General features: G+C 34.0%; 2 protein-coding genes across 4 annotated transcripts; both read left to right on the top strand.

Annotated features, from left to right (window-relative positions):
- The first annotated feature begins 200 nt into the window (after window positions 1-200).
- Window positions 201-2,824, top strand: pvalb9 (parvalbumin 9). Its single transcript, XM_042735295.1, has 5 exons — window positions 201-473; window positions 887-954; window positions 1,066-1,198; window positions 1,859-1,968; window positions 2,591-2,824. Exons 1-5 carry the CDS (start codon window positions 415-417, stop codon window positions 2,614-2,616), a joined length of 396 nt encoding a protein of 131 aa, XP_042591229.1. The 5' UTR covers window positions 201-414; the 3' UTR covers window positions 2,617-2,824.
- Window positions 2,825-8,596: 5,772 nt separating this feature from the next.
- On the top strand, window positions 8,597-19,571 carry ccz1 (CCZ1 homolog, vacuolar protein trafficking and biogenesis associated). Of its 3 annotated transcripts, XM_042735292.1 has the most exons (17): window positions 8,597-8,756; window positions 9,376-9,444; window positions 9,551-9,647; window positions 9,749-9,846; window positions 9,926-10,018; window positions 10,133-10,214; window positions 10,767-10,814; window positions 10,946-11,029; window positions 11,834-12,009; window positions 12,661-12,742; window positions 13,744-13,805; window positions 14,422-14,533; window positions 16,374-16,407; window positions 16,543-16,660; window positions 17,275-17,433; window positions 17,993-18,120; window positions 19,086-19,571. In XM_042735292.1, exons 2-17 carry the CDS (start codon window positions 9,431-9,433, stop codon window positions 19,139-19,141), a joined length of 1,443 nt encoding a protein of 480 aa, XP_042591226.1. In that variant the 5' UTR covers window positions 8,597-8,756; window positions 9,376-9,430; the 3' UTR covers window positions 19,142-19,571. The 3 variants fall into 3 exon arrangements, with proteins under 3 accessions (XP_042591226.1, XP_042591227.1, XP_042591228.1); XM_042735293.1 differs by lacking the exon at window positions 9,376-9,444; XM_042735294.1 differs by lacking the exons at window positions 8,597-8,756; window positions 9,376-9,444 and having other exon boundaries at window positions 9,949-10,018.
- The last annotated feature ends 316 nt before the right edge of the window (window positions 19,572-19,887 follow it).

The raw sequence follows: 19,887 nt of genomic DNA, 5'->3' as shown, positions 1-19,887 counted from the left end.
TATTTATATATGTATATATTTGTATACATTTATATACATATACATAAGGTCCAATATAAATATAAAACACTAGCATATCTATCTATCTATCTATCTATCTATCTATCTATCTATCTATCTATACACAACAGCACCCTTGCAATAGAGTGACAGACACACACACACACACACACACACACACACACACGGAGCGTTTCGTTTCAATCAAGTACGCACAATATTAGGGAGAAGTGCAGGTACCTGTGTGTGTGTGTGCATTCGGTCCGAGGCTCATTTAAATAGTAAAGGATAATTAGTTAGGCAAGAAATTCAAGTCGAGCCTTGCAACACGAATTTGATACACGCACAGGTAACCCAAGCATCTTTCATTGTCCGTCCCATTAGCATGTACATATATATATAAGTTGTCAGTGGATGAGAGGCGCTATCACACAGCCTTACCTCTGGATCAGCGCGAGGAGAAATCTTCACAGGTCAGATGCTGCTTTCCGCTTACCATCAAATAGCATTTGCTAAACTTTATAACTCTTGGTCCCGACTGTCTTACATGTGTTTTGGATTTTAGATTCGTTTAAAGCTTAAAATGTTCTTTTTTTCATCATGAGCGCGACAGAACGTAAACTAGAATAAATAATGTAAACGTCTTAGAAAATGCATGATGATGATTACGAATTGTCTGTATTATTGGATTGCCATATGTTTCTTTAATTTTGATGTTGCTCTAATTTCTGTGAAGTCTTTGAATTTAATGAATTTCTAAGAAATGTATTTCTATCACAAATATGTTAAAATGTATAATTAGTAAAATGTAAGTAATAAATGAATAAAGAGTAACAAAAATAAATGTGTAACACAATATAAAGGTAAAAAAAAATTTTTTCAACAGTTTGAATATGTCACTTACTTCCATCCTATCGGCTGAGGCCATTGAAAATGCTGTCAAAGACTGCCAAGGTATGTACTAACAATTTTATTAATAATAAATAATAATGTGGAGACAAATTTTATTTGTCTTGTGTTGAGACATTAGTGACAATAATTCTCATGTTGCTTTTTCTCCAACAGCTCCAGACTCCTTTTGTTATAAAAAGTTCTTCCAGCTTTGTGGCCTGAGCCAGAAAAGTCCGCAAGAGGTAAAGGATGTCTTCCGCATCATAGATGAGGATAACAGCGGATTTATTGAGGAGGCTGAGCTCAAGTATGTCATTTTGGCTGGTATTGAATTCATGTGTAATACGTCACAAACAATGATGTGATGTGATTTCAACGTGTGCCAATGCTCTACAACCCACAGAATGTACAGATACAGAGCCATAGACTATGTTGTTTGGATTTCATGTTACTCGAGGCACAGTTCCTAAAGCTTTTATAGCTTCAATATGTTGCTTTGTTGTTCAGTGTAATCAGGGAAAGCACTTTCTAATACTAAAAATACTATGCTCGTAATACACATTCATGAAAGCCAGTGCATAAAGAGAGTTACTTATGTTTAAGCTTTTACATTAAATGTCCATGTCTTACCTGATAATACCACAGTTCCATTTAAACTAAGTCATTTTCAAATGTAATCCATGGAGATGCTGTCATTATGTTTTTTTCTGTCCCTGCTTTACGTGATTTATCTGCATTATGTAATGACATCAGCAGAACTAGAACCCAGGCTGGAGAGATGACATTCACAACAGTCACATTTTAGCCAGGACAGGTGAAAGAGATCATATTTGACCATTTGATTGATGAGCTGTATGTGAAAGATCTGAAATGAAAAATGGATTAAAATGCAGAGCTTCTTGAAGTTGGAGAGTCACAGTTCAGTGCAGCACTACATTCTTCTCATCAATGGATTTGTGTGAATCAGGTTCTTTCTCCAGCGATTTTTCCCGGGGGCGCGAACCCTGACAGAAAAGGAGATTAAGAGCCTTCTTACAGCTGCAGATGATGATAGTGATGGTCGGATTGGAGTAGACGGTAATGTTTTCTCATAAGATTGTGCCTGTTTTTTTTTTTTTTGTCTTATTTATTGTGGTTTATGCATCTACATGTTCTATCATTTTGTATGCACAGTTTTCAGAAGATTTTCTTTCCTTTAAAATGGTGGGAAAGCCGTATTTATTTTTTCATTTTTTTACTTTGTTAAATTTGTCATTTTATGTCCTTTGCTTGTCTGTTATGTAATTTCTCTGATCATTATTCAGAGATGTGCTAAGATTTAATAGCTGTCTTAACTCATGGAAACTCTAGTGGAAAAAAAAAACTATCACTGGATTACATAAGAGGATCAAAGATCAATGTCACTTCAAATTATTATTTCAATCCTGAGTAACTGTCATGCACACACACTGGGACAATGCAAAGTCTAAAAGCAGAATGCAAATTACTGAGAATGAGATCTCAGAGTAAAATTGTCTCCTCATTTTCAATAGTGTTTCATTTGATCAAATCACCTCTTTAGCACATGCTCAAACACTTATGTAAGAACCAAACAGAAAAGGTTTATTTTGGACTAACAATGTTAAATCAGTTTATTTTAATATCATTGTCTGAATTATTTTACAATGTTTTAAATTCTGATGTTTCTCTTTCCCTACAGAGTTTCAAACTATGGTGTTTTCCTGAAAGACTCCTTGAACCCTCGGCTATAAACATTGCAGCCTCAGCTTTCATTTTACTTTTTACACCTGATTTCTTTTCAAAAAAGAATAATCAGCACATAAAGTAAAGGTACTTGACTTTTGAATATGTGTCTGTTTTGTTGTCCCAAATTCACCCCAAATGACCAATGACAAAACTGTTCAGGGAAAATAAAATAAAGTCACTAAACTGATGCATCTGGTTTACTGTGTTTTAAATCTGCTATATAGAATTGTAAGACATAAGGATTCTGTGATATTTTATTACAAGCTGCAGCATTTCTATACCAGAAAACCACCAGCATGTGCTGTGCATGAACTTTGAACTTTTTCTGCTGATACTGTTTCCACGGTCTGATGTTTAGCTTTGAGATTTATTCATCGGTGCTTTGCACAAAACAAAGAAAATGCACTTTTATTTCAAATCTATAAAACCTCTGAAAGAGAACTGATCCTAACAAAAACAGTAAAGTAAAGTAATTCTTGATAACATCTCAGAAAGTAAGTTAAACCTGTTTACACGTTTCAACATTGCAATAATATGTCTGCAGTGGTGTATAGAAATGTTTTTTTTTTTTAATAGTAATACTAATGATTGTTGTTGGAAGTAAACATAGTATACTAAGAATGTTATAATGTCCTCAGTAGTTTAAAAACTAGTTTAGATGACCAATATATCAGACGACACCTGATGTTCTCAGCAAACCTTTGAATAGCAATTAAACAGGAAAAAAAGAATAAATGCACCTTCAGTCATTTCTGAACAGAACTTTCAGAAACCAAACTTGTAAATTGCATTTGCAATGTTTCACAAATGCGTGGAACTAGCAGCATCTAGCTTTTAGTCGTTATTTCATTTGGTCCTTTGCTAATATTTTCAAGCAATGCATTTTCTCAAAAAAAATAAAAAATTCTCTAATCAATAAATACAACATATCTCACTGCAAAATATAAACATTTAAATCCTAGGCACAAAAGTAGGCACAAAAGGTACAGACAGTGAGAGCAGGTGTAAGTTTCAGTGAAGAGGGCCTCTCAATACTGAATGGAAAGGATATACCGCTCAGGTTACCGCTTAGCCCATTACAACAATGGAATTAAAAATGCTGCATCAATCCTGGCTTCTGATTATCCCCTTGCTGCACTGAAGCCAGAGACCAAAATGAGCCAGGAGAACATGTGCCTTAATGGCATCAGCTCCACTGAGATAATCCCAGTGTGCATGCATGGCCCAATATGTTAGATTTAACAAACTAATGGGGGAGCTTATACAGCAATTATACTACAAAGCATCCTCCATATTATTCAGCCAGAGGTCATGTGTTTAAATATAACAACGTTAGCATTGTTTCAATAGCAACTTTGGTGTGTTACTACTGATTCAACGTAAAATTATTGCAGAGGTATTCTAACTCATTCTGCATGTTGGGTGGACATTTCACATAAACAAAAAAGTACAAAAATATGATATAAATCATAAAAAATATATATACATATGACAAACAATAAGAAACCTTAATGGAATTACTATTATTTTCAGTTTATAACATGATGCTTGTCTAGATTTATCATTAAGACCATTTTGATTAGTGCTGTCAAATGATTAATCGTGATTAATCACATCCAAAATAAAAGTTTTTGTTTACATAATATATGTATGTGTATATTTATTATGTATACATAAATACACAAACGTACCGTATATATTTGGAAAATATTTACATTTATATATTTATATACTTATATTTTTATATTATATATAAATATATTTAATATATAAACATAACATATTTTTCTTAAATATATACATGTATGTGTTTGTATTTATATATACATAATAAATATACACAGAACACACTCATATTATGTAAACAAAAACCTTTATTTTGGATGCGATTAATCGCGATTAATCTTTTGACAGCACTAATTTTGATATTACAAGCGAAACAACGGATACAAAGAAGGTTCATTTATGAATTGTGATAACCAATCTACAGAAATTTGCAAACAATTGATTATCTTCAGTGGACTACAGTAGGGCCATGACAATGGTCATGATACTTTCCAAGAATCAGCTCTAGAGGGTTGGCAGTTTCAGCATTTTAGATTACAGACTCATAATTTCCATGCCCTTGTCTGACCAACCATGTTATTAATCATGTTAATCTCAAATTTAAATTTGAATTTAAATCATACAAATATTGCAAACTATAACAATACCCAACATAGTCGACAGTCAATTACTGTAATATATGTCTTGACAATGGGTTAATTTAGACAAAATATTGAAAAAATGAAGAGGATACTTGCAATAATGTGTTCAAAATATTGACCACAGAAAAAAACAACGACATCATATGATGCTGGCCACATGACAATGTGGTAAACCATTTTTGGTTGTTCAGTTAGTGACATAGCTGACATAATTTTGCAGACATAAGAAAAATATTCTGATTAAAATAAGTATGTTCTTAATTTCCAGAAATTTACATTTAAACTCAGCTTAAAAAATGAAGTATTATTATTAAAATAATGTAAACTAGGGGGTTTTCCCAGTTATCTCAGTGGCAAAAAGTCAAGTGCCAAGATTTACCTGAATTTACCCTTAAATTTAATATGATTTATTTGTTTGTTTGTTTATTTAATATTTTGAACTTAATACCCACTCATTTAAACAAACACTGCAAAACCTGTAAAAAATTAAAGAAAATTAAATAATACACAAATAATTTGTGTGAGCCAACAATATGATTTTCCTTAAATATGATCATTTCTGAGGAAAATTGTTATGGAAAAAATATAATAATCATCAAAGGACATGAAATGTAATCATTTTGTATTTGTTTTGAAAATGCTTGCTTGATAATTAATCGACTGCCATGGTCTGAAAATCCTTTGTTTTAAAAAAAAATAAAAATTGAGTAGTAGTAAAGTAGTAAAATAGTAAAGAAACAGTTCACAAGTGTCACAAGACTCTCAAAATGGGTACATGCCTATGACAGGACTATGACATAATACAGTGCCCGTCACACACTCTAATATTTCGTTGGACAGCCTTTAGCTTTGATTATGGCACGCATTCGCTGTAGCATCATTTCGATAAGCTTCTGTAATGTCACAACATTTATTCCTGTCCAGATAATCATTAACCATTAACCAGTATCTATTATAGAAGATACGAAACTCTGAACAAAGCACAAACCATCACACACCAAATACCAAAAATTCTCAAAAGGTCTAAATCTCTAACCCTGTACTCTGTGGTGGCCAATCCTTGTGTGAAAATGATGTTGCATGTTTACGGAACCACTCATTCACAATTTGAACCAGACGAATCGTGGCATTGTCATCTTGGAATATACCCATGCCATCAGGGAAGTAAAAATTTATTGATGGAATAGCCTGGTCATTCAGTATATTCAGGTAGTCAGTTGACCTCATTCTTTGGGCACATAACATAATCATCCATGCAGTAATTATCCAATGGGAGGATCTTAAATATTTGCTTAGTTAAATCCAGGTGGTGACTTTTTTTTTGGACGGGAGGTGTATAATCTAATACTATAATATAGGCTATACAGTTTTTCTCCATTGCTAACACACAATTCATGAAACAATTCACCATTTTCTCACAACTATAAACACAATCTCAAAACTACACACCAACTTGTGCAAACTTCAAACTTCCAGGTCAAAATCAAACACTTTATTCAAAAACATGTTCTCTTTCTTCACTCAAACTTTGGCCTCAGATGACACACAAACCTGTCAAATACACAGACTACTTCACTGCCTTGAGAAAACTAGTGAGATCAGTTCAAAACACTAATACAAAAACCTCCTTTTGGGAAATAGGAATCCTTATGCTAGTCAGTGACTGTTACAGTATACAACATAAATAGAGGGGTGCAGATACAGTAAAATTCTGCAATAAACTTTAAGAAACGCTTACTGTAATTACACTACTGTAAAGAGATCTTACAGTAGAAATGAAAAGAACTATAAGAGAAACGTTCAAAAACCAAACAACTTAATATACAGTAAATACAAACTGGAATACACTGTCAGATAGCCTACTTTACAGTAGGGCTGTCAAAAAAAAAACAAACAAAAAAAACTACATTCGATTGCAAAACCGTTGCATTCCAATTCTAGGTCTGCATCAGCCGTCAGGCAGTCTTATCAGTGGCACGAAATGCGACCACATTGCATCGCAAGTCATTGCATTTTAATGTTTTTGTTAGCCTATACAGTTGAACCCACTAGATGCGGAGCTGCTACGTTGTTCATTTAATATTTTGCGGAAAACGAGAGCATCAGTGTGGAGAAGACATTGTTAACGTCAAAACTCACACAGAACGCATATTTATCACATTTTCTACATGGACATATGACAGCGTTCCACTCACATCTCGCACAAGAGAGCGGCATGTTTAGAAAGCCATGTAAAATTAATGTAAGTTCAACTTTTAAAAAACATGTCTCAAGACTTTATGGCGGGTTTCCCCCATCTCACTGTATCTCATGTTTTTAAATGAAGAATTTAGCCTACTTTTGTGATTGGTTTTCGGTCCTTGTATTAAACTATACATACATGCATGGTGCTGTTTTTCTTTTTCTAATTGTTTAAGCAGCTTTATTAATTATATATGGTTTATAAACATTATTTTAAACATTATGCACTTTTTTCAAAGATAGTCGTGTTATTTTATAACGCTTTGAAGAAACATGATATTTTGCTCTATGCGCCCTCTTGTGTCCTCAGGAGAGAAGCCAAGAGCCAGCCCCCCCAACTGAAATTAAGCCTTTTAAATTGGAATATAATTCGAATTTTTATAATATTTAAGTAGAAAATTCGAATTTAGTTTTTCAGCCATTTTGACAGCCCTACTTTACAGAAATAAACAAATAAATAATGAATAAATACATAATTACTGTAAATTCATTCATTCATTCAGCATCCTCTGCCAATTTGCATTACAGTATTGACACTATCCTTATTTGTTATAGCAGTTTCTAAGTCTTCTGACAAAAGACTTCTCTGCCTCCCCTAGACAGTCGTCTCTCAGTTCTGCACAAAATACAGTACATACTTGGCTACTAATCAATTCAACAGTAATGAGTTTGAGGGTGTACAACATGTACTACAATATTTACAGTACATAGGATAATGAAAATTCTCTATGTTACTATGTTCTGTAATTATATTGTATGTGTAAGTAGTACTGAAACGTTGTAGATGAGCCTGTAGGCCAACTTCTCTCATGGTCAGTCCATGCAGAAGAACATGGTGCATTGTATTTCATCAGGAACAAATGACTTTTGACCTCATCCCCCTCATTTTTATTTTCCTCTCCTATTCCTCTATGTTTCCCACTACCAGGATTAATTTTCCAAAACTCATGATCTCTTGTGCTCCTGTGCATATCATCCTGATATTCTGACCTGTGTGTTATCAGTTTTGCTACTTAATGTTCACACATGGATAAATGTGCACTGTTTGAGTTCCTTTTTTGATGCCTGAGTTAATTATATTGTGTGTTTGTGTTTTCTGAATGAGAACATGGTTAAAGCTCTGCAAAATTATGATGTTTTATGTGTAGAGTTTTGCAGAAAACACTGAGCAAACTGGAACGTGTGTGCAAACAGGTGAAATGTGTTAAAAGTTTTGAGAAACGTGTCTTTGTTTTGAGAATTGTATGAATGGTTTGGAAAATTGGGCCAAATGAATCAGTTATAGTGTGTTAGCAATAGAGAAAAACTTTAATATATATATATATAATTTAATGTGAGTATATATATATATATATATATATATATATATATATATATATATATATATTTATTTATAGTATAATTAAATGTGAGCCTGCCTGATTTAAAAAAATCCCTTTAAAGTGCTTTTAATTTCATTCTACGTAAAACCTTCCTGAATCATGGTGGTAAATACTGAGTGACAGGAGAAACGGAACAGTGGACGAGATGTAGGCTACCCGATCGGATCCAACTGTAACACACAGGCGACTGTCAAGAGCAGGAAGTACATCTTTTCCATTGATCTCAGCTCTGTTTTTCCCCATGAGATAACAAATCAAGCACTTTGTTTCTGTTGTCATGTTGTAACAGGTAAGCACCAACTGGTTGAACGCTCTTTTAGATAGGTGTCGCTTTTGAAACACGGCATGAAACGGTCAGATTAAGCTGTAGCTAACCAGCTAAGTTAGCTCGTAAGTAATAGGCTAATTTTTCTGACCACCGTCACTGTTTTCAAGGAAACTGAAATGCTTTTGGTTCCTTTTTTTGTTTTGTTTATTTCCCTCAGTTATCAAATTCACGTTTCTAGTTATATAGGTCATGTACACAATTATGTATCTTTTTGTCTTGATCACTAGTCTAAGAAACAACTAACTGCTTTCCATCAGCAGTTTATATGAAAAGTAGAAAAGAAGGCAGTTTAGTTACAGTTTATTCGCTTTTCTCATTATCTTAGACTAAACAATTAAATTACATAATTAAAAAAAAAATATATATTAAATTTAATGGATGTCCATAATATATAAAATAAAGTATTGCCATGAACATTGTAGCTTTTACAGCTTGTACATATAATCTAAAATTAGTTAAGTGATTTAGTAGGTATATCTTCAATATCTAAAGTTGTCTGTTTATGTTTATTCTTTAAAAAGTTTTCACTGTGTCTTCTGACAACAATCCCAATAAAGTTTATTCTGTGTACAAATCAAAGGCATGCACGCCAAACTTGATGAAAAAAGAGGGAACCGTAGACACAGATCACACTAATGCTGATGATCAGGTATTTTCATCAAATACCTGGGGTCTAAATGTGAATTATTTTTAAATCAGACGTGATGTGTTAATTATCTGCTTTTTATTCCCACTTTATATCATCATCTCATAAGCCCAAGAATGGCTTCTGGAATGCAAGAGAAACAGTACACTCCATCTTTGCTCAGTTTTTTCATCTATAACCCTAAGTTTGGACCACGTGAGGGCGAGGTAAATCCTATTTATTACAAAAAATGTTAACAACTAGTGTAATTGTTTTGTTACTGTTAATGTTAATCATATGTTTATAGAGCTGTTATTTTATTTTGTAGGAGGAAAAGAAAATCTTGTTTTACCATCCCATTGAAATAGAGAAGAACGAAAAGATTCGCAATGTTGGACTCTGTGAGGCCATCGTTCAGTTCACCAGGTTAGCATTTTACTAATGATGGGATAAAACAAATAAACATAGAGAGACAGGCACAAATGAGAGATTTTCTTATTTACAGAACCTTCTCTCCAACAAATCCAGCTAAATCCCTCCACACTCAGAAGAACCGACAGTTTTTCCATGAGGCAGAGGAGAACTATTGGATGGTGATGGTACGTCTATGCATCAGTGATGTTTTGTAGAGATTTAGTTTCAATCCAAATGTTAAACTAGCCTGACACAGTGATGCCAAAGCATGTATTAAGCACCTTTGACTTCCTGTCTCGGTTGTACGGAATCCAATGGTTGAAAAACCCAACAAAGATGGTAAACCACCCACTGTAGAATACCAAGAGGAGGAGATTATTGTAAGTAATGTATGGAATGATAGTTGAAAATATTTAAGGCAATTTTTAAAAAAAATTCTACCTAACCCTGCATTTCCATTCAAATGTTTAAGCTCAGTAAGATACTTTTATTCAGCAAGGATCCATAAAACTGATTACAAAAATAAATAAATTCTAAAAAAAATCAATTATGTTGCAAATATGCAAAAATGCTGTTGTTTTGTGTCTATTCATTGATAAAAATAAGAACACCATCCTGAACAATAAATCGTGTGGCACAAAAGTCTGAAATATATATATATATATATATATATATATATATATATATATATATATATATATATATATATATATATATATATATATATATATATATATATATATAATAAAAAAAAAAAAAAATTATATTAAAAAATGAATTTTTATATATTAAAAATATTGTTTTTAATAAATTATTAATCAAATAAAGGCAGAGTATAAGAGACTTATTTCAAAAGCATTTAAAAAAATCTCACCAACCCCAGACTGTTGATTGGTTGTGTAGACTGAGTTGTTCTCCTCTTTGTGTTTTAGGATTCAGTTTATGGGTCTGTATTACAACAGTGCTACTGCATGTATAAGGTAAACACTGTTTATATTGATCTGTTTTCTCATTTCAAATTTATTATATTAATATTATTATTTACTCTTTATATTTTTTTACAAATAGCTGAAGCTTCTAACATTTGTTTGTCATTGTTGTTGATCTTTAGCTCTTCAACGGCACATTCAGCAGGGCATTTGAGGCTGGTGGAGTGGAACTGCTTACCCAAAAGCTTGAAAAGTTCTTTTACAGGGTAAATAAAGTATTAATTAAGAGAACTTGATCCTTTAATCAGATAAAAGGTAGACGGTGTATACCTTTGGTCTGTTTGGTACATGCATATGCATGTTTTAAAAGGAACAACCATTAATTTTAGGCTTTGAATATTGCTTTTCTTTATAGTCCTACTGTTGCCCTGCTATGAGAGCTTCTTTGCTGGACTTTTTAAGATGTCACTGATAATCTGACCACTTGAAATTAAAGTCCCATAATTAAGGAAAGAGATAAATTGCAGAGATATATCCTAATTCAAATTTGTAGAGATATGTGGTGTTCTTCTTTATTTATGTTTTTATATTCCACATATATGTGTAAATGGTCAATGTGGGACACATTTATGACACAATCTTATTTGTCTGTGTTTGTCTTATTGGTTCTTCGGTTCAGATTTCCTTGCTGAGGGCATCATGCTTACTCACCTGTCTGAATAATTCATCTTAGGTCAAGGGAAACCCTTGGCGTCACCCCCTCCCTAACCTGAGCTGTGCCCTGAAGCTCTCAGTGAAAGTGCAATTTGTGCCTTGGGTTAAATGTCACTGACTGCTGTGCAAAGTCACACCAGGGCTGCATCTCAGCATGTCAAGTTGTCAAATTACATTACGTCAGCTTTATCAGGGACGCTTTGGTAATTTCATCCATGTTTGAGGGCATTTTCTGGACCGTTCTTGATAAGCAAAATGTCAGTCCTGGTATTAATCTGTACTTATTTATATTGTATTATTTATTTTTTTTCTGATAAAATAATAATCTGAAAAATAAATTGTATGCTTTGTCTTAGTACCTGCAGACACTTCATCTCCAGTCATGTGACCTGCTGGATGTCTTCGGGGGAATCAGCTTTTTCCCTCTTGACAAGATGACCTACTTGAAGATCCAGTCTTTTGTCAACAGAGTGGAAGAGAGCCTGAGTCTTGTCAAATACACGGCCTTTCTCTACAACGACCAGCTGATCTGGTGAATGTCAATCTATACACGCCTCTGAATTGTTTAAAGGGATATTTTACCCAAAAATTCTAAATTTTGTCATTTTTAACTTACAAACCTATGAGACTTTATGTCAGGCTCAAAAAAAGCTATGTTCAATATTAATTTATGTTGATGATTAATGATTTTGTATTCAGATCACACATTTGAGAACTCTTTTTATATTGATTGTAGCTTTAAATTTAAATTATACTTTGCTGAATTTGTATTTTAACGGATTTTTCACTAAAACTGCAAATGATATGAATGAGGGTTTACCTTAAATAACTGAGTGCCATAGAGGACATGAAGTCTGAGAGATGAGACTGCAGGGACTCAATAAAGGGGCACAGCCAAAGCTTCTTAATCACAAACTGTCTGGCACAGGGATCCAGATAGACTTTAAATATGACTTTTTAAAAATTGCTTTCACAGAAGTGACTGTGTTTAAGCCTGTTGAATGTTGTTTGTCTGATTACTAGTTTAAATTAAAGTGTCGCATTGATAACATATTTCCAGCTACCAGGTTTTGTAAGACACAAGACATTTAAATGGTTAACATTATTATTGAAACACTTTCTTGTATTTGAATGAGCAAGTTTGTATGTGCTTTAGTCTTATGCTTTGTGCTGTATTTTGTAGGAGTGGTCTAGAGCAGGATGACATGCGCATTCTGTACAAATACCTGACGACCTCACTGTTCCCGCGGCACAGTGAACCTGAGGTGAGACAGAGACTGAGCATTAGTGCATTTTACTATTGTATTATAAATGCATAAGCCCTAGATACATAATAGATAGAATTAGCCATTTGAATCATTTCCCTTTTATTTTATTTTTGTCTGATGTCTAACACTGTTAATACAGGAGACACTAGGGGTACCTATCAGTGTCTCAAATTGGCCCTATTAAAATCTCAATACAATAATTTTTTTAAGCATTTTAATTTCCTATCTGTCTTAAATTGTTACGTTTTTAATTCTCCAACATCATGTGTGCCGATTAATTGCAATACGTTTTGTTATACACTACCATTCAAAACTTAGAGTCAGTAAAATTTGTAAAAATGTGAAAAAGCTAAATTGTTTTTTTTTTTTTGGAAAAAAGTCTCTTATGCACACCAAGCCTGTATTTATTTAATGAAAAAATAAAGTAAAAGTTCTGTTTACATTTATGTTTATATTATAATAATAAGAAATATTATTGAAATTTAAATGACATTTTATTTATGAAGTTTTCTATTTCCTGTGATCCTTCAGAAACAATTATAATATGCTGATTTGTGCTCAAGAAACGTAATAGCAATGTTAAAAAAAGTTTGCTTATTCAGTAGTTTTGTGCAAACTGTGATTCTTCTTTATTTCTTTGATTCAATTTAAAAACGTTTATCAGCATTTATTTAAATTAAAGGCCTGGTTGCTACAGCAAAGTCTCTGGTCTACTAGTATAATCTTTTGTGTGTAACTGTACGTATACAGTTTCTGACAGTATGCGTGACTTGATTATGCTATTTTAAGATAGTGTGTGCATTCTGTGCAAATTTTAATATCAGTGAATTTCAGTTAAATATATAGTTGGATATAATCATTTTGAGTGGAGACGCAGTGTAAATGATGTCATGCCATAACAATTCAGTGTGTGATTTTTGGAATGTGTTCCAAAGTCATGTGCCATCTACAGCTGTGTTTATGAATGATCTGTGTTTGTGTGTGCAAACATTCGGCAGCTTGCAGGAAGAGACTCTCCGCTCAGGCCAGAGGTGGCTGGGAATCTGTTGCACTATGGGAGGCAAGTATCCAAATATTTCCTGTTTTGAACTTAGGGCTGGAACAGCGGGCTCTTGGCCTTCTGACTGTCTGCTTGGGCTCAGTGCTTCGGGGACACAAGCAGCCAAGCGCAGCGCTAAGACAACCCAGATCAACCAACACTGCCAAATATCAGATTGCACAAGGGTAATTTAATTGCTTGAGTGGCAAAGAGAAAACAATAAACCCAACAGACTTCACAATAACCCATCTGGTTGTTTGACGAGTGGATGATGTCACAACGGGGTTACGTTTGACTGATTCCAGTAAGATTTATAGATTATTCTCATGAGATCAATCAAGGAGAGACTGATGAATAATTGGCAGAGCTTCTTTGTTGGTATGTGTTCAGTGTGTAATGTGGGTAATGGGAGCATACTCTTCAGAGGGACGGCTCTGACTCATGAGGCCACCCTGTAAGGACTGAGAACTTGGCACTTATTCAGAGGCATGGGAGATGATCACAGATTATTCATCACGTGAAAGAGATACTTGTGGACTGTGGATTTTGTTGCCGCCTTAAGAAGTCAGTGAATATTTGTATTATGCATGAAAAGTCCAGAGTTGTACTAACATCTTATGTTATGTTATGAAAACAGATTTTTAACAGGACCAGCGAATCTTAAAGATCCAGATGCAAAATTCAGATTTCCCAGGATATTTGTGAACACAGAGGACAATTACGAGGAGCTACATTTGATTGTTTACAAGGTGAGAGAAAGAGTCAATGTCAGTGTTATTCTTTTTTCATTTTAATCTATAAGCTTAACATGGTGTTGAGTAATTACCTAACGTTTATGTTTTTAATTATTTATTAATAATAAATGAATAAAGTATATTGTAGCTGCGTTTACATGGACCCTACAAATCCGATCGTAAAGGGACTAGAAGCACAATCAGAATAAAAAATGCACATGTAACCACGTCAGTCAGACTGAATTGTCCAGATCCAATTCACATTTCGATCGGATTGTAAGGGGTGGTTTATTGCTTTTCTAATCCGAGCGAGGTCATGTAAACACTTTATCGGATTGAAATCCAAAACTGGAAATTACTGCGCATGTGCAGTGACGTAAAAATAGCGTTTTTCACTCAGCGTCTGTGAAGTGGAGCAGCACAACGTCCCACCAGTCCTTGTTTAAGACTACCATCCACAGACAATTGGTTTTCGGGAAAGGGCACTTTTACTGCTTTATAAAGTAAGCAACACAGCACAACAGTTCATGTGCTGGTCGTCGCCTTATTAGGACCGAAATGGATAAATATCAAGTGTGCTTTTTAAAACAGTATGCGACAACAGCGGGAAACTCTTTATATTCATCCAGTGTGCACATGTCAAAAGAGTAAATCCGATCAGAAGCTTGTGACATATAAACACGCATATCAACCCGGTCACTTTATATAAACAATATGTAAACACTTCGTTCGGATTCGTCAATCAGAATGAATTCATTCCGATGGAAGCAAAAAGTGTCCATGTAAACCTACCTAGTGGCTCCAAAGTTGTGGGTTTTCTGTGAGAATCTGTTGAACAATAAGTGTTCAGAATCCATGTATCATTCGTTCACTCGTTTTTTTATTTAATATTGAAAGTAGAAAAATAAGAAAATATTCAGCTTAATTTTTCGTTTTTCGTTCAGGGGTACAAAAATTAATAAACAGCTTGAATATTCATTACTACATGTAGGCGGGAATTAAATGCCCCTTTCTGCTGATTGGTCAGCTGAAGATCTAACCGTGTAGGTATATGAAGGCTGTCATAACTTTAACTACTTTTAAATTAAATATTGTAAACACTAATACAAAAAAGAAAGAATAATGCATTGACGCATTAATTCTTATTGTTTCTCACCAACCCCAACATGTACATTCAGAACCCTTGGCACCACGAGATGCATATGATTATTTTATGACAGATGTGCATCCACTTTACAAAAAAATAAAATAAAAAGTGGTTACCATTCTCTGCCATTAAATTGGCAAGTGCGAGCTGCAGGACATTTTTTGTTTGTGTGTGTGTGTTTTGAAGAAGGATGGTAATAAGCCTTTAGAATAACAAGGTAAGTATACTCTTAGTTCACACAGTTCTAATAAGTTGCGATGGGTTAAATAAACTCAGTAAACTAAATAGCAGACAAATTTGCTACAATCAAGTGCAGACAAGTAGGCCTACTGAAGTGTACAGTACGGGAAATATGCAGCAGTCGTAACTTTGCTTTTGCCGAGTTCAATTAATTAATATTGAGTAGGCCTATTAATTGATATTCACTTAGATTTTTTTCCTCAGCAGAGGAAATAATACTCGGTCATTTATTGTTGTATGGTAAAATGTAGATTTTAATTTTGTGTACATTCAAAATGACAACAGAATGTCATGCCTTTGAAAAATAAAGAAAACAACAGAATGTCGAAAATAAGGAAAATAAGGTAGGCTATAGCAAGTTATTTCGCAGACCCTCTGGTATTTTGAGAACCGCTGGTCTACACAGAAGAAAGCCTGTTTTTTATTATTTTTTTTTTATATTTTACATAAATGTTATTTCTTATCCAGGCAATGACTGCAGCTGTATGCTTCATGGTAAATGGTAAGTGTCCGCTTTTAAGAAATCTTAACTCATTTTTGTTCTTGTTTTGTTAACAGTTGATTTAGTAATCATATTATCAGGAAATCAGTCAAATGTTAACTGTTCCTTCAAACCCTGCTTCCCTTTGTCCTGTAGCGGCAGTGGATTTGAATCGTGAGTTTTGTGAACAGCTAGACAGCCTGGTTGGTCCCCAACTCACCCTGTTGGCCTCTGACATATGTGAGCAGTTCAACATCAACCGAAGGATATCAGGGTCAGTATTACTCCAGAGCTTCACTTCAACTGCTAAATGAAGAAAATCTAATGTTTGCACTGCAGATCATTAAATAATAAGTGATTTTTTTTGCCACGCTAAGGAACTAAATTAGCCCTTGAACCACACTCACTCAACTATTTTAATGATATCTGTCAGGTAGTTGGGATATTTTATTTGTGGTACTAAGAAATCGCTTACAGCACTATTTATATTTATGTTGAGCTGTCACTGCAACTGTCAAGTTAGTCCTGCTTTGCGGTTCGTAAATGCATCAATCTTAAATGACTGGGTCATCCTGTGACCCAGGTAACCATTCAGAAATATTGACAAGGCTTTCACTTACCCGCATGCTGAATACAAGTGTCCACTGTATCATCTCTCTTCGAGTAGCAGTTACCGGAGCTTATTCATTAATCATATCTAAACAGTGTGTCCTTATCTTACCTGAGCCCTATGTGGTGTGCAGTATTGTTTTGTGTGGTACAATCCCTCATATCAACTTACATGCCACTTATCACGCTTTAAAGACACACAACTGCTTTTATTCTTCCGTGCATTGGGAGGGAAAACTATACCTCAGCTTCACTAATTCTCTCAAAATGATGTTGTAGGCCAGAGAAGGAGCCTCAGTTTAAGTTCATCTATTTCAACCACATGAACTTGGCTGAGAAAAGCACCATCCACATGCGTAAGACGGCCAGCGTGTCCCTCACCTCTGTCCATCCGGACCTCATGAAAATCCTTGGAGACATCAACTGCGATTTTGCAAGGTAAGCAATGCCACTGATGTACTGAAGAGGTGCATTCAAGTCATGTTTGAATTACGTTTTATAATTGTATTTGGAATAAATGAATATAAAGGACCAAAAATGAGCACCATTTCCCAAATAATGTTTATTTCATTGTGAAATATTAGTATTTATTGAGTAATAATTACATGCATTATCTGTCATTATATGCACACGAGAATTTCTCATGATACATTTCAGCCTAATTCACAAAACAATTTTTTTTTCTTAAACTCGTTAAAAATTGTTTTCTACATGAGTGACCACATGCCCAAGGTTACTAATTTCCTTAAAGCATGTCTAAACCAAATCCTTATAAGGGGTTCCCGTACAACGATCTCTAAAGACACACAGCAATAGCAGTAAAAACACAGCTTGAAATATACCGCTCTTTTTTTTTCTTTCTCTTTCTCTGTATATCTGTATGTGTTTTTGTTTTTATGGTTTTAAGATTAAATATCTATGTATAAATTTAATCTTAACATGTTTATAAGGCCACACGGTTAGTGAATGAGACTCCGTGTTTGTGCATGTTTTGTAGGGTTAATGAGGATGAGGAAATCATTGTTAAAGCGATGACTGATTACTGGGTTGTTGGAAAGAAGTCTGATCAGAGGGAGCTGTATGTCATTTTGAACCAGAAGAATGCCAACCTCATTGAAGTGAATGGTATGTAAAAAATTAACTGACCAACACTGAGGTGATATAAAGGTGTGAAGTTCTTAAAATCTACTAGTTAACTTTTGATCACAGTTGCTTATTTAATTTAAAAGGATACTCAAAAATTTTGTCATTAATCACTTACCCCCATGTCGTTCCAAACCCGTAAAAGCTCCGTTTGTCTTTGAAACACAATTTAAGATATTTTGGATGAAAACCGGGAGGCCTGTGACTGTCCCATAGACTACCAAGTAAATAACAGTGTCAAGGTCCATAAAAGGTATCAAAGTCGTCGTCAGAAAACTCCATCTGCCATCAGACGTGCAATCTGGGTTATATGAAGTGACAGGAACACTTTTTGTAAGTGAACAAAACAAAAATAACGACTTTATTCAATAATTCCTTTGTCAACGGTCTCCTCTGTGCCTCTCCATATCACTGTATAATGCGTATGCTCTTCTGGATCATCCGCGCCACAATGATGTGCTGTTTTCTTTCAAATCAAAGCTAAATACACGTAGAAACAACGCTTCCTTGTGACGCGGATGATACAGAAGAGCATACACAGCATATGGTGATATGGAGAGACACAGAGGAGACTGTTGACAAAGGAATTATTGAATAAAGTCGTTATTTTTGTTTTCTTTTCTTACAAAAAGTGTTCCCGTTGCTTCATATTAAGATAAGATTGCATGTCTGATGGCAGATGGAGTATTCTGATGACGACTTTCATACCTTTTATGGACCTTGACACTGTTATTTATTTGGCAGTCTATGGGACAGTCACAGGCCTCTCGGATTTTATCTAAAAATTTCTTAAATTGTGTTCCGAAGACGAACGGAGCTTTTATGGGTTTGGAACGACATGGGGGTAAGTGATTAATGACAATTTTCATTTTGGGGTGGAGTATCTCTTTAAAAAAAAAACATTTCTGTTGACATAAACTCTCACCAAGATTCTGTTTGTGTTACAGAGGAAGTGAAAAGGCTGTGTGCAACACAATTCAATAATATTTTTTTCTTGGACTGAAGAGATATGATGGGCATGGACTACTTCACTACACTAAAACTGTCAATTGTTCAGGTTTTACTGACAGCATCAGTGTAATGCAATAATTGCATTGTAAAAAAGGATTTTTCACATCATGCAATTTTTTAGATTTTTATTTAATCTATACAGAAATATGGTTGCTTCCTTGTAATTAATTATAAAATCTGAATTTTACTGTAATTACCTCTTTTCATTTGTTTGTATGTACTTATCATGTTTAATTATCCATCAGCTGTCCTCTTTTTTATGTTTCATTCCCATTGTTCAGATTTGTTTTATCACGTAAGTTGACATTTAGAATATAAATCTGCAAAGCTATATTTTTCTCTTATTTTAAATGCTGTCATGTCATCAGTATCATGGTTTAACACATTATATTAATTCACAATAAATTTCAGTTTTCATTCAATGTAGGTTGCTGTTCTTGTTCAATTACACTTCACTCTTAAAATTATATGATCTTGAATAACATTGCTATCATGCTTCAGTTTTAATATGGATTTCAAGCCTCTGACTGCCTCATGATGATTAAATTAAGGCATGAGTTGAATTAATATATTCCAGCCTTTATATAGCCTTTAAGGGGTAAAAAAAAAAAATTCTGGTTTATAGTTATTTTCATACTTATAATTCAGAGTTACATTAATGTGAATGTTCCAGCATGAAACTGATTAACCTTACATGAGTTGGGGAGAATAATATGCTAATTGCATCATACAAACCGT

The sequence above is a fragment of the Cyprinus carpio genome, chromosome B12 (genome assembly GCF_018340385.1).
Source record: "Cyprinus carpio isolate SPL01 chromosome B12, ASM1834038v1, whole genome shotgun sequence".
In the NCBI taxonomy this organism is placed as follows: Eukaryota; Metazoa; Chordata; class Actinopteri; order Cypriniformes; family Cyprinidae; genus Cyprinus; species Cyprinus carpio.
This window is presented reverse-complemented; position numbering and strand designations above follow the sequence as displayed.